General features: G+C 38.4%; 2 protein-coding genes across 6 annotated transcripts in view; one reads left to right on the top strand and one right to left on the bottom strand.

Moving 5' to 3' along the window:
• daam2 (dishevelled associated activator of morphogenesis 2) overlaps positions 1-15,078 on the top strand; it is a 328,775-nt gene that overhangs the window by 246,563 nt on the left and 67,134 nt on the right. For 3 of the 4 annotated variants that reach the window (XM_062973528.1, XM_062973529.1, XM_062973522.1), the window contains one exon: positions 1,021-7,608. The exons of the other annotated variant lie outside the window; for it this stretch is intronic. In XM_062973528.1, the coding sequence (XP_062829598.1) occupies positions 1,021-1,236 (216 nt within the window). In that variant the 3' untranslated portion in view covers positions 1,237-7,608. Of the gene's footprint in view, positions 1-1,020; positions 7,609-15,078 lie in introns of those variants that run through there. 4 annotated transcript variants of the gene reach the window in all.
• Positions 9,831-15,078, bottom strand: part of mocs1 (molybdenum cofactor synthesis 1) — a 47,621-nt gene continuing 42,373 nt past the window's right edge. Inside the window, exon 11 of one of the 2 annotated variants that reach the window (XM_008125908.3) lies at positions 9,831-14,355. In XM_008125908.3, coding sequence (XP_008124115.2) covers positions 13,478-14,355 — 878 coding nt within the window. In that variant the 3' untranslated portion in view covers positions 9,831-13,477. The remainder of the gene's footprint in view (positions 14,356-15,078) is intronic. The other variant, XM_008125909.3, reaches the window with a different exon arrangement.

Raw genomic sequence — 15,078 nt, 5'->3', positions numbered from 1 at the left:
CTTCCCTGTCCTAAATCTCCAGCTGGAGCTCTGATGCGTGGATCCCCAGGGCTTCCTGTGAACCAACCTCTCTCTGTAACCTTGTTTTTTTCCCCAAGCCTGAGAACAGCTCCTCGGCATTCCATTGGCCTCTTTCATGTTGCCACTGTTTTAACCCTAACAGCTACAGTAAACTCCAGCCTGGCTGAGAAAAGAGTTACTGTTCTTTCAGTTTGCCTTTCCTGTTTGAATCAGCTTGAAATCTGAACGAAATCGGGTGAGGAGGGTGGAGGAGGTAGAGAGATCTGTTTCAGAGAAATTCCACAGGTCTCCTTTTACATTGAATGCCCTCACAATGGTCTACATTTTAAAATGTCAGGATGTGGCTTTAGCTTGTTTACTTCACAGAAATAATGAACCATTTTATAGATTTTGTAAGAATGATTTTCAAGCAGGCAAGACTAGTTTGTTCCAAATTATTATTTATTTATTTATTTATTTACTGCATTTATACACCGCTTTTCTCACCCCTGGGGGGACTCAAAGCGGTTTACAACATAATGGCAAAATGCCAACCATACATTAGAAAACATAACAGACTGATCACATCATAAACAATAAAATGAGCAACATCAAGTGTACTTATCAAACAACTCAAAAATAACAAAAATAGAAATTTAAATATATAAATCAAACATTTAGGACATGTTTACTAATAGATCTAATATTAGTAAACAGTTAAAAAATTAAACGTAAAAAGGCAATTAGGAAGTGTTAGCTGGATGCTGTACTATGAACTAAAGAAGGGGAGCGCTATTGGTGAAGAACAAAAGAAAAACTCATTGTGCAAGGCAAAGAGAGCAAGTGGGCAGGGGAAGTATGAAAAGACTCTAGTCAACCCATGGTCCAAAAGACATCTTATTTTGCAGAATATTCTAAGATGGTGTTTGAGAATTTCTGTTCAGTGTCTTCAGCAATCCCTTTTCCTCTCTTAGTCACACCTGAGTTTTAATCCATGCATATGTGTATATTTCCCAACAGCTTAAAGAACAGAGAGAGAAAGAACGGCGGCAAAAGAAAGCGAAGGCTGGTAGTATCTCCGAGGATGGAGGAGGTGAATTTGATGATCTTGTGTCAGCATTGAGGTCAGGAGAGGTCTTTGACAAGGACTTAAAGCTCAAGCGTGGCCGTAAGCGTTCAGGGAACCAAAATTTGGAGACAAGCCGGGAACGGGCAGTGACAAAGCTCAATTACTGAAGGAGGAGGATGCACAATTAACAGAAGATGACACAACAAAGAGTAAATTGAGAAGATGGAGAATTTGTCTAGCCCATGGCTTTGTTTACTGTTTCCGGGATGAACATTGCTCTCCCATGTTCCTCTTTCCCATATATCATAATCTGGAATGGTTGTAAAAGTGCCTCTTTAGAGCCCAAGGGATTCCTCTCTGAAACACTGCTTTTGAGCAGTGGTTTGCTTCTCAACATTTTCCAACCAAGTTCAGTTAGGTCTTAATGGTGGAACAGAAATCTTTGGGCCTTCCGCACAAGATGGAAAGATGGAGGAGAACATGACTAATTCTGTGCCAAAGTGAATGCATTCAAAGAAGGAAAGAGACAGTTCTCTGTCTTTCTAAAAAATCAAGACAGTCTCAGGCTGGTTCTGAATCATCGTGCTGCCCCTACGTTACAGTTTGGCTCAGTCTTCAGGAATGAGTGAAGGAGTGGTTCTACAGTATTGCAGTTCTGTTCTTCCACTGGGTTTACAAAATGCCATTGATTGAACCCTGAAAATGTATTATTGTTGTTTTTAAAAATCAAGAACAGTTGTTTATTGGCTTGTAATATGCAAAGCAAGTGATGTTATGTCAGAGGAAGTAGATAGACCTGCTTTCCTTGAGGGAAGAATAATCTGTTTGCAGAACTCAATTTTTTTTCAGGAATTGTTGGAGTCTTCAGGGATGTGCCAAAGAAAATGGGGGAGAGGGAACTACCCGATAAGAGTAAACACATTTGTGCTGAGCCAGACCAATAACAGGGAAAGGTTGGGAGATAAGAATAACCCAACACCAGGTCCACATAATATTAGCTGCACAATAAAATATTTACTAGGACTGGCATAGGTTGGGTGGAGGGTTTTTTAATTCAAATAAAGGCAAATGGAGTTTGGTTAGCAGCTTTCAGCATTTAGCAGCCACTGAGATAAACTGGAGATTACATTTTAACAGAATGCACTTTTTAAAAGGCATCCTACTCCATTCCAAACAAGCACTGCAGGAGTTACTAATAGTTATAGTAATGCAATGCATCAGTAGGTAGCTAGAGCAGTCAAGGACTATTCCATCAAGAAAGAAGTGATGGAGAAAGCTATATATGGGGCCCCCAAGTTGTACTATACTTTTGGGACTTGGAAAGAGTTCTAGAAATCACAGGCGATCACTCCAAAGATAAGTTGGTGTTACACAGTGTAAACTATCACATGCACACAGCTGAAAGCACACACAAAACAGGGAGACTATTAATGTCTTCTTGTTTTACTCCATGTTTATGGGTAATGAGCAGAAAGCCTCTGTGATACAAAATTTGTTTTTCTTTCTTCAACTATTAACAGTTTACCAGTATCTTCTGGAGATAAAAAAATAAAAAGTATATCTTAATTTTACATGCTGCATTTTGAGAGTCCCAGTTCTGAATTCTCCTATTCATGATATCCTAGAACCCAGAAGTTCTGAATTACACGAATGATAAAAATGTGTTCTTATGAGAACTCAGTGTATTACTATCCATTTAGGAGAGCTGCTTTTGATCCACTTTTGTCTCTGGTGGTCTCTTTCAAAAGACAGCCCAGTGCACATAAACTCAGGTGCTTTTAGAAAAGGACTTTGATTTCTACGTTTACAAACTCATACCTTTAAGGGGATTTACCTTCTTGATAAAATAGATTTTGTAGGAAGAATATGTAAATGCTGTTTTCAGCTCCTTGCTGCTCTCTGTAGTTGAGATGTAGTATTATGCCATATATATTGTACTGCAAAAGCCATATGAGACCGAAGCAATACGTTCCTACAAGTGAATCTCATTTGTGTAAATTGCAGATCCCAAGCAAATATTTTATAATGTGAGCCTTGTGTATTGTAAGGTTGCTTTTCCTTTCTTTCTTTCTTTCTTTCTTTCTTTTCCGTTTTGCTTACTTCTCAGCAAGAGAGTACTTACGAGTAATAAAGCTTCAACTCAGAGGCCAAAATGCAGGAAAAGGGAAAAATTTGAAGAATTTTTTATTTAGTAAACTAATCCTACAATTTCAGAATTCTCCAGCCATGACTAAACTGATTGGGAGAATCAGGAAGTGGTTGTCCAAAAATGAAACATCCCTAAGCTAATATGTGACTGTGCTAATTTCTCTTTCTAATACCGTAACCTATTGTTTAGGGCAGTGGTTTTCAACTTGTGGGTCCCCAGGTGTTTTGGCCTACAACTCCCAGAAATCCCAGCCAGTTTACCAGCCAAAACATCTGTGACCCACAGGTTGAAAACCACTGGTTTAGGGCATTGTCAGTTCCAATATATGGTGGCCTTGTTGTGGTGCCCTCCCCCACATTCTTGTTGGTTCGTGTTGATAGCTGCAGCCCACAACTTCATTAAATATTCCCCACTCTGGCTATGTAGCATAGGACAGACTTTTATTTCTGTTATCAGTCATATGAAAAAACGTAGAGTAATTGCATAGCTTTTCAGATGTACATAGCGGTTTGGATCATAACAGCTACATTGAAGATATCTCTGCAAGTTTTAGAGAACTGTTCTATGGCATATTCATTTAATATAGACATTAATACACTATTGTATTAGTTTCAAAAATAATTTCAGTTTGTCATGCTGTTTCACCTTAGATCAGTTTACTGTAGGTTCTGTAGACTGGAAAGTTAGTTTCATTCCATTTAATGCATCAGCAATTTAAAAGTAGTGGATGATTACTGTTACTTGGTGCAATAGGAAAAACATGCTTCATACTGTCTGTTAATTTTTAATTATGTTAACAAAATTCTTAAAAGACAAAAACACTGGCATAACATTTCAAAACCTTCTATCACAATCCCTTATTACAAAGTACAGTGAATTCACTGCTCCTTATTATGTTACTCTCAAAGTTTAATCTTACACATTCATTGCAGCCTTATTTTGAAAAGGTAACTCATTGCAGATTACATCACTTGTAACTTATTACTTCCAGACACTGAACAAATGTGCATGATAAAATGTTACTACACTAACAAAATGATTCAGTCTTTTTGTAAGAAAGTTTGTTCATCTGGGAAAATGTCAATTGGCACCAACTGCTTATGAAATCAAGCAGCAACTTGCGGTGATTTCTAATATCTTTTTCAGATTGTTAGAAATCTTAAAAGAGGTTACAGCTGAGTTCTTTAAATCAGAAAGGGTATGATATTGCTACGCTGCTCATATTTACTGCAAAGTAAATTGCACTAAACTCAATGCCGTTTACTTGCAAATAAATATAAATAAGGACTGTGGCCTGTTTTTCTCCAGTGAGTGCAGCCAAACTGGTTCTAGCATTTTGAGTTGCCCAAAAGATTTTTTTAAAGTGAATGTATCTGATTGTGCTCTGAAAGGTCAGAATAGTGTACATTGATAATTTGGGAGGGCCTGTAGATGCAAAGCACAAAGCAGAAGTCCTAAAATAAAATGTTAAATAAAAACAAGTGAATCAATCTTGACTCAGTTTAAATCCAAATGATTTCTCTCATGGCCACATACCAGAAGCTCTTTAGTCAGACTTTGTAGCTTTTCCTTTCTCTCTGTCAATTTTGCCTTTTAACTTACTTCATTGAAAACCATTTAAACCAATTGATTTGCTTATGTCTAGACATCATAGACAAATAATATCTTACCCCTCATTGCCATTACATTTCAATGTCTAGGTACTACTTTTATTCAGTGGTCTCATAATAGCACGCTTTGCTTATTTTTAAGATATGCATTTGCAATATCAGTCTAACATGTGGGCCCCCAACCTAGAGGCAGGTTGTATCACATGATTCTTCAGAATTGCCCATGCAGATATTCATCTTGGGTAGACATTCTCACATTCCTGTCCACACCTGTAGTTTAGTCTGTTGAATTCATTATAATTGCCAGTTTTCAATTCACTGTGGAGAGTATCAGTAGTCTTACGTGTACTAGAATGCATGCAAGAGGTCAACATGACATTTGCAATTTTTCGAATATGGAAGCTGGTTCTCTTTGCATATAGTGGCAGCGGCGATGGAATTAAGGCACACAAAATGAGAACTAACCTGCCACTTCTGCCGCCATGCAGATAGCAGCAATAAGGTTTTATTGCTAAAAAAACCTTATTGCTAAAAAAAAGGATGCAAGAAATTTTGCATCTACAAAATTTGATCTGAGAAAGAGCAAATCCTGCTTGAGGAGACAGGCATGGAACTGTTTTTATGTGCCTTTGGTTTATGGTAGCCCTACCTTAGGGTTTTTTTGGCAAGCTTCCTTCAGATAAAGTTTCCCATGCCCTCTTCTAAGATTATAGAGAAAGGGAACCTTCCTGACTGAACCTTGGCTTCCATGGTCAACATTCAAACCACTACATCATGCTGGCTCTCCTAGCATGAAGACGTAAATATGCACAAATAGGCTTCTCAAAAGAGCCAATGGTGAGAAGGGAGATCCCATTGGGTAAATACCAGTTTATGGGGGTATTTCTCCCCCTGAAACAATACATCTCAGCAAAGTTCTCAGGAAATGAAAAGGCAACAGAAACTCACTGCCTATTGCACATCTTAGCAACATCTTATGTCAAGGCAGCTGTTGGCCCATGTTTCTGGAACAACCAAAGAATGAAGCTAGTACTTGAAAACTGGGTTTCTATTACCTGATACACATGGACTGTGATCCTACATAAATCAGTGTAGTGTACTACAGAAAAGTATACTATACTACTCTGAGCCATTTACCACGGTTCCCAATCCTGTAGTATGGCTGCTGAAGTTCCCAACCATGGCCATTCATTCCTGGAGGAAAGGAGGAAGGATCATAGGGGTATATGGCTATGTCTCCTTAGCCAGATACTAAGTAATAATGCACTGAGAACTCAAGGTAGGCTTTGTGGAAGTAATAGGACTCTTGCATTATTGGAAAATGATTACTGCTATAGCTGTTTGTGGCACAGGTTGAGGTTTCTAAATTTCTCACTACTTAAAAATGTTTAAGAGCAGAAAGACATGACCCTTCTTGAGTTGAAACAGTTAATAAAGCAATATTTTGCATGTTTTTTTCAAAGTACTTTGGTGATGGTTTCAGTGTTGGAGGAAGAAAACAAAGGCAAGAGAGGAGGTTCTTGTAAGCAAGAGATGTGGTTCTACATCATCCCCGCATCTTTTTTTGGACAGACTTTTTTTTCTTTCCAAGCTGTAGCACAATTACAGCTAAAAGAGGGCTGATTCATGAGTTTTCATGAAGGGAAGAGCTGAGTTGTACAGTTCTGTTATGTACATGATGTATGCAATTGTTTGTTTTGTTGTTTTTAAAAAAATGATTTAATAATTAAACAGATTTAGGAATGTTTTAGGGAAAAAAACTGTAAATGCCACACCTCTATTTATTTTGCCTTATTTTAGTTTTTGTGTATTGCTCATTTTATGTATACACTGCGTACATGCAGCCGTGACTATTGAGACTTCACCAGGGCATTATGAGCAAGCCAAGTGCTGAACTTGGCACTTTTGGGATAGACTAGGCAGCACTGGGCACATTTCCTTTCACTTTTATGACACCGGGAGGAGACCACATTTCAATAAAGGGGCACGCTATCCTGCTCAGAAGGGCTTTATTCCCCCATCCCATTCAGCAGATAAGTAGTGGTTAACTTCATTTGCTGGACATCAAGTCCAAAGTGTGGGTTGGAGCCAGTCCAGCACACACACACATACACACACACACAACCTCTCAGTGCCTTGGTGTGTGGGATAGAGGAGCTAAAAGATAAGGCAGCTATCCCCCACACAACAAACATGCCCATAAAGGCTGTATCTCTGAATTTTCCAGGGCAACTATGCTTTCTGTTTTCCCAGAGTTGGAAAATGTTTTTGAGTTACAAGTCCAGCAGTTTCCCCAGCATTGGAAGAGAGATTCCGGGAACTGTAATCCAAAACATTATTCTTCAAGGATTGTAATGTCTGAATCATCCTTGTGAGGTGTATATACACAGCCACATTTTTATTAAAGCTAAATTATTCTGGCTTAACTAATACCTCATGCTCAAAATCAGTAACATATATTGGCTTTTGCTGTTTTACATATTTAAAGGTGAAAGCTCTGCGCTCACCCCATTTAAAAGATAACTAATTTGCCTTAAGCAATCTTGGCATGTGGAGCTTGGGAAATGTCCCTGCCTGCATCTAAGAAAGACCTAACTCTTTAACAGGGCAGGATAGGAAGTCTGTCTTGCTCCTCTAATGCTTTGGTGTCTCCTCATTTGTTGGTCAATTTAAAATTAAAAATGAATTAAATGTACAAAACCTGTAGCATCCTTTTTATCTGCACCTTTTTATAAGAAGATAATGTAATACTAAAAAAAAATAAAGATATATTGTCCCTATTTTGTTCTTTGGATTTATTGTTAGAGAAGCTAAATCATCAGTGCCAGGATTTGCTAATTTATCGTTCTTCCTCTCACAGCATAACACCTTCATGCATTCTCTACCTGCAGTGAAGATAATGCCATCAATATATGAACTACAGAGTAAGGGAGAAGGGGGGAAAGATGCTACTTTTTAGGTGACTATTTTTCTCAAATCCAGTTCTCTTGGGTGACATTACCCATAATTTTGGAGAAGACCACAGAGCCCTTTAGAACTGATGTCAATTTATGTGGTAGGTACATGTTGCCAATTGGTTACTTGTAGTGTGGAATGTAGGTTCAGCTGTGTCACCAAATACATAGAACTTGAATTCATTATGTTACCATTGATAGCAATATCACTTTAAGACACAGGTAAACTGGAATTGTTCCCATCAGCAATGTGGATATGACAGGGTACTCCAAGTATTCCGCCTGGTAAGAACATAGCCCAATTCTAGAAATTTTCTAGCATTCTGGAATGACTGAGTTTAGAATGAGTTTATGTAAATGTCTTCATGTAGCCTGTTAACTTATGGCAACTGCTTGAATTCCATTGTATTTTTTAAGTTAAGGAATAGTCAAAGATGGTTTGTGATTGTCTTTGTTTGAAATTCAGTCCACAGCATCTGGCATTTCTTGGTGGTTCCACAACACAGAACATTAAATCCAATGGACTGTTGTTGAATGTTGCACATAGTGACATAGGCAGACATAACTGAACATTATGCTTGCATATATACCTGTTTGGTCTTGGTAGATGGAAGAATCTGTTGCTAACTGCTACCTTGAATTCCTAGAGACTGGGTGTACACCCATAAACATTCAGTGAGCAGAGGGAATAAATGGGAGGCTCTGTGTTCCTGTAGCCATCTTCAGAAAACAACAAGCATTCTTCTAGTGGTCTTTAGGAGAATCAGTAGAATGAAACCACCTTTTTGCAAGCTGGAGGAAATTGGAAATACATTGGTGTGGATGATTCTGACTTCAACATTAAATGCTATCTTTTTACATCTGAAGATCTTATATAGTTGCTTTATAATGCGCTTTGAAGTCCTTGTCTTCTGATCTTTCATTGAATTCTCCATTTTGATTAAAAATTGATCCAAGGTACAGAAAATATTTTATCATTTCAATGTCTTCATTAACTACTTTAACGTTATGAAAGTCATCTAGGAGGAAGGACTCTATAAAGATGTTCTTGGAGATATCATGCAAACACAGTTGCATTTTGCAGACCCCACCTTACCACAAAGTGCTCATACTAGTATAACTTTGGATATCTGCTTTTCATTAGTTTCTCTTTTCCTTCTGTAACCCTCTTCATTAGATCCTAGTTAACTGGAACAGTAAACTTTATTCTTTATCATTAGTTTAGTTCGCCTAATATAGCTCAAATGCAAGCAACATTTTTGATCCTCTCGTAGACCCATCATTCACAACTAACAAGCATACACTTCCAAACTTTGTAGAGAAAAGAATGAACCCACTTAGCTTCAGTATGTACCATAATACCACATGTCCTGTTCTCTGAATGTAGCAGTCTGTGGTTTCAACCACAATCAGCTTAAATTCCTTTGGCAAGCCCTATCTCTTTATACCAATAGCCAAATCTCAGTAGTGGGAGTCAGTCAACACAACTCCTAGTTATTGGCTGAAGGGCTGAAAGGAGAAACTCCAAACCTTCATTTTTTATAAACAAGGTTGTTTCTGCAAATGCTGCCAACTCCTAACTATTCTCCATTAATCTCACCACTGCCCCATTCCAATGATGGCTTTCAACAGAAGATGTGAGGAGTAGCTGGAGAACTGAATCTCTCAAACCATTTCAGCTTTCTAGGTTTTGACCCACCCTATATCCAGATAATTCACAAAGACCCTGAAAGCCAAATAACTTTCTCTATAGTGTCATAGGCATCAGGACTGTCTTTCAGGAAACTGCCACAGCTCCTTAGATTCCAAGTCTAAAATCAACTCTTGAGGCCATATATCACTATGCTCTAGTATACTTCTTGTTAAAACGGTGGGTCCTATCCACAAATGGGGTCCCCTTAGCTCATTGTTGGGGTCCTGAAAGATTTGTTGACATTAAAAGGTTTCTGAATGCCACCCATTTACACAAATCTGTTAGCAACAATGTGCAGTGCTTACTCTTCAGAAAATGCTTTATCTGTATTCTACAAAAAAGGAAAACCAACCTGTTTAGCAAATACTGATTTATTAACAGTAAATTCTTGGTTTTTATACGTATTTTATAAACATACATACTGAGGTCATGTAAAAATTTCTCAGGTGGAAAGGGGCTGCAAGCAGAAAAAGATTAGGTAGTCCTGCTCTAGTATACTCTTGACATTGATTCAAGGAGGTACTGCCTCCCAAACTAAAGACAGGTGGTGTGGGGGAGCTGTAAATGGAACGTCAATTAGAAAATTATCTAACTTGATGACTTCTTAATCCTCCCATATTCACATCATAATCTGAAAGCATACCATAATAAACCGAGTCCAATTATGTTTGGACATGGAATTGTTCTTTATTATAAAAGGTAGAACAGGATATGCACACATGCACAAAATTCCATCCCAAGTATCCCCATAAGTCTATAACTAAAAAACTGATCCAACACATGGCAACATATGTTGTGATCCAAGAGTTTTCATATCGTGCTGTTTTGGCACCGAAACATGTTTTTAACAACTCCGTCCAAAAAGGGATAAAACATTCTTGCCAAACCCATTAGCACAAAGGCTATGAATTCACTCAAAGAAAAACATAAGGACAATTTTATTTTTCAGAAAGCTTATATACATACCCTGTTATGAATAGCTGTGCAGATTTTTCAGAAATCAATACATCATATTCAGACCCAGCATTTTAAAAGCCTCTTAATTTAAAGCCCTTTTGAATGAAATCATGTCAGTGCATTTAGGAAAGAAACCAAAAGTCCCAGAGAAGACAATTTTCATAACTTGCCAAAAAAAAAAAAAAGGTGGGGGGTGGGGGGAAACTTAATATTTGATACATGGACGTTGGTACTATGACACTCAGTTTTCAATGTGATAAGCCTGCATTTGCAAGTAGAAATATTGCTCAAGGTATAAAAGTCAAGACAAACAAACTCTGCTCCCAAATGGAATGCCTTTTATTGCTAACCTCAAATAGGATTTGAATATCAACCTACCACTCCAATCTGACTTCCAACAGCAGCAAACCACTGTCTTTTATTATAGATAACATACTGAAAAACATAGTTCAAACAAGCCTCAGCTATAATCTTGTTCATCTGAATAGTTTCACAGAGAGATACAGAAGACATTTTTGGCACCTCCTACAGATTTCTAATCAATATCCTACCTGGAATATTTGTTTTCTGGTGCACAAATGCCAGGATACTGGCAACTAAATAAGAAAAATAAAACTGCAGTACTCTTATCTCTACATGCCGTTTCAGACAGTACACTTTTTTCTACATAAAAAATGACTACTCCCATGTAATGTCAGCCATATACCAAGGGGTGAACAGTTTTTGGATTGCTCACAAGGTCTGCTGTCTGCCCTGTGGGTTTTGCTGTCACACATGTATGAGCAATGTGGGCCACATAAAACCACTAGGGACAATCATATATAGCCATAAACTGTTGAAATCTGATTAATATTTTTTTCTTACAGCACTATTTAGCTGCTGCTCCCCCTGTGGCCGGAATAAAGCATACCCTCAGGAAGCTGGAATATTGATGCAACTATGTAGTTCTTAAAATGTGCCAAATGAAAAAGAAAAATGATATGTAAGCAAAGAGAAACCCTTCCATCTAAAGATTCATTCATGATTGCTGAAAAATGGAGCGATGACATATCGTTTGATCCGCTGCTGTATGCAGTAGTTACTTTAGAAAAAGAAGATCTTAAAACTACATCTTGGAATACTATTTTGCTATACAGAAAATTAGTGGGTGGGGGAGATCTCTCTGAAAGAGACTGGAAGGAATAAGGTGGGTGGGCAGCGGCAGAAAGGACAGTGGCCATTTCCTCCTTGTTGCTCCCACTCAGTATTATGCAGCATTGTATTTCAGCACACCTAAAGTGATGGGATGTCACTTCTGGCTGTCATTTTGGCTAGCTTTTCTTTTATCTTTTTATTATCTAGTTTGAAAAGTTTTCGGGGGAAGGGTTTTAAAGAATTTTTTTAAAGGTTTGGGGAACAAAAATCACCCCCAAAATCTAACCAACAAAAAAGTAAACATTGGAGACATGTAGGGTATTAGAGGGGCTCCTGGGGGATTGCCAAGAGCTGCATGAAGCCTGTGGGTCACACTTTGCTCACTTTAAATATAAGTGCACATAAAAGCAAATGGCAGGTTACAATTTCAAATTCTCTACCCAATCCAATGGGGTGGGAATTTACTTCTCATTTCTGACTTGTTTCCAAAGCCCAAGGCATTCTGCTTCACCTTTGTTCCCATCCCTCTCCCATCCCAACTACTCGTAATTTTAAATTCTGAATTGGAAACCCAACATAATATAACAAGAACATAGAAGGGTTAAAATGAAGCCTCACCCACTGAGTTTAAATCATGCCCAAGGGAAAAAATATTTTAAATCTTGAGGTTTTCAAAATTTAACTTTTGAAGTGTAACTTTTTGGGACACCTTTAATGTGATCTGGTCTCATGTTGAAATGGCAGCTATGACGGTAGGGTGATCTGGCATGCGTCTGAGAAACAGCACAGTTAGGTGAGATGTAAAAGATGCCATTTAATCTTTATGTCCTCTTCAATCTAAGGCAATAATGCTCTGAATTAACTTGCCAGTGTGAAATTTCTTTGGCTTGCACCTAAAGTTGTTTTTATCCCTCTGTATTTTTAACTAACACTGTGGGGGGGGGGGGTATTTAGAAGATAAACTTAAACTTATGAGAATTTTTATTTACTTACTCTTGTTACAATTCTAGTCCCCTTAAAATAGAATATCACTAATTTTAATGCTACAATGAAGTAAATGGCAGGAAGAAACATCAAGGAGACTCAGAATAAAAAGTCAAATTGTTTCGGAGTGATGGCAGAAAAAGACTTTACAGGTGTCGTTTCAGAACACGAGTAGAAGTAGCCAAGTGCAATACTTTTGGAATCTTGAAGATGAAAGATAAGTCTAGAGCATTTCTAAAAAGAATCAGTTTTCTAGAAAGGCAGTAAACTAGAAAGTGAGCTATGCTAGTCCAAATTTGGTAGTGAATTATTTGTGCATAATGTGTCCAACAAATATTCAACATCACCATGAATTAAAAAACCCAGAGCAATGATTAGGACTAGGTTTTGGGACATATCAGTTTTTCATTTTCAAGGGTAAACTGAGGCTTGCTCACTGACCCAAATTCTATGCGGGCCATAAGCTCTAGGAAGTGATCAGATAAGCTCACAGTTTATATTTTCCAGTGTTAAGTCCATATGTGCTATTTGTTGGTCTGAATTTCTACTTCTAGACCAGAATAATCTTAAGCAGTCTAATTTGTTGTGCAAATGTTTACCGTATTTTTGTGCTGAGGAAAAATTGCGAATGACTGTGAACTCTGGAGATGGCAGTCTTCTACGCAATCAAAAAAGTTACAGTGCTCATCATAGCCTACATTTTATCAAGGCTATAAACAAGGTGAGAACTAAGAAACTCTTGGCAAGTAGCTCTTTGAGATGATTGTCACCAAAACCAACAGTTATTTAAACAGCTGTCAACCCAGAAGCAAAGAGGCCAGCAAGTCAAACTGCTTGATCCCTAGTAGTTGCAACCGCAATTCCTAGAATGCAAAAATGTTTTTTTTATGCAGATGACACTTGATTTAGAACTTTTAGCCTCTGTCTTCAGTTACGGTGGAAGTCTTCTCTTTGCCCTCCTTCCTTGCTGAGCAGTTTCACCTCTTCAATGACCATGTCACGAGTGACCGATTTGCACATATCATACACAGTCAGGGCAGCAAGACTGGCAGCGGTTAATGCCTCCATCTCCACACCTGTTTTGCCATGGGTGCAGCACCTGGCCTGGATAACCACAGCATGTCTTTTCTGATCCAGACTCAGATCAATGTTCACCAAATTCAGAGGGATATTGTGACAAAGTGGGATCAGCTGACTGGTCAACTTAGCTCCTTGAATCCCTGCTATCTGGGCAACTGCCAGCACATCGCCTTTTTTCATTTGGTTTTGCCGCACCAATTCAAAAGCTTTCTCACCCAAAGTGATCACAGCGTTAGCCACTGCAGTCCTTTCTGAATATGGCTTATTGCCCACATCTACCATTGATGCACGGCCATCCTGGCCAACGTGGGTTAGACAGTCAGAAGCACCAATATGTTTGGCTGTGGGAAGACACATTCCACTCCTTTCCCCTGCTTGGTTATTCATCACCCCAGAATGAAGGCCTCTGATCATGTGAGCAGTTTGCTTGAAAATAATTCCTGTCCAAAGGCACTTTGTATCCAAGCTGGAGCTCATGATTTTTTGGAGAAGAAAACAGCTACTGAGCTGAGCTTGCGGAATTCCTGCTGCAAGCTGTCGTGCTGAACAAGATCCTGGCAAGGCATCATGTCCTGTAAACACATTTTTCTTAAATGTTTTCTCCATCTGTTTGTATAAACCTCTTCCCAAAGTCAGCCAGTGATTAAGACTGTGGCCCCAGTCACTTAAACTTGGTCGGTTCTGCAGGGCATCTTGGAGCAAGGAGAGTGACCTTGATGTTGCCTCTGGGAGAAAAACAAAGAAAAATAAAATGTAAAGCTAGCTAGCTAGAAAGAAAAAAAGAACAGTAGTGATTTTATGCAGTATTCTATAAAATCCCATGAACCACTGGGGATAGATAAGTAACATCAAAACTTTGCCATACTTTTCGGCAATTCTTAGAATGTGACTGCCTGAGGACAGGAAAGCAAGCATCCAGGAACTAACTTAATGTAAGGCAGAACTTTGTTCTTGTTGTTTTAAAAAACACTTTCCTGTGTCACGAGGAAATTTACAATTGATAAAAAAATTACTGGTGTGCTAAATGAACACTGTATAGGAATCAATCAAGGAATGGGAAAAAAATACTTTCATAATAGATTTCCCACAGCATCCCTTAAAGTAGTTTCAGCTACAAAACTGACCAATTCTGCAAGAGATCTTGGCAAAGGAGTACAAAAACAGGACTGCTTCTCAACTATTTTGTGATAGATGTATATATTCCCCAAGCCATTATTAAACCATAGTCGTTTATTCTCTATATTATAACTAAAAACAAGAGGCACCTCATTGATTATCTTGGATTCTCTTCCATATTGCGGCAGGGATCCTATTAGGAACATATGTACACATGTTTCCCTTACATCTGTAAACTGTTTTGGGTCATTGCAGGGGGTAGGTATTCCTTGTTTTTCCCCACAGTGACAAATTCCCCCTCTACCTATTCCATACCATGTGGGGAGTTGGGC

This window comes from Anolis carolinensis, chromosome 1 (assembly GCF_035594765.1).
Source record: "Anolis carolinensis isolate JA03-04 chromosome 1, rAnoCar3.1.pri, whole genome shotgun sequence".
In the NCBI taxonomy this organism is placed as follows: domain Eukaryota; kingdom Metazoa; phylum Chordata; class Lepidosauria; order Squamata; family Dactyloidae; genus Anolis; species Anolis carolinensis.
Note: the sequence above shows the minus strand (reverse complement) of the source record. Positions and strands in the feature narration are given on the sequence as shown.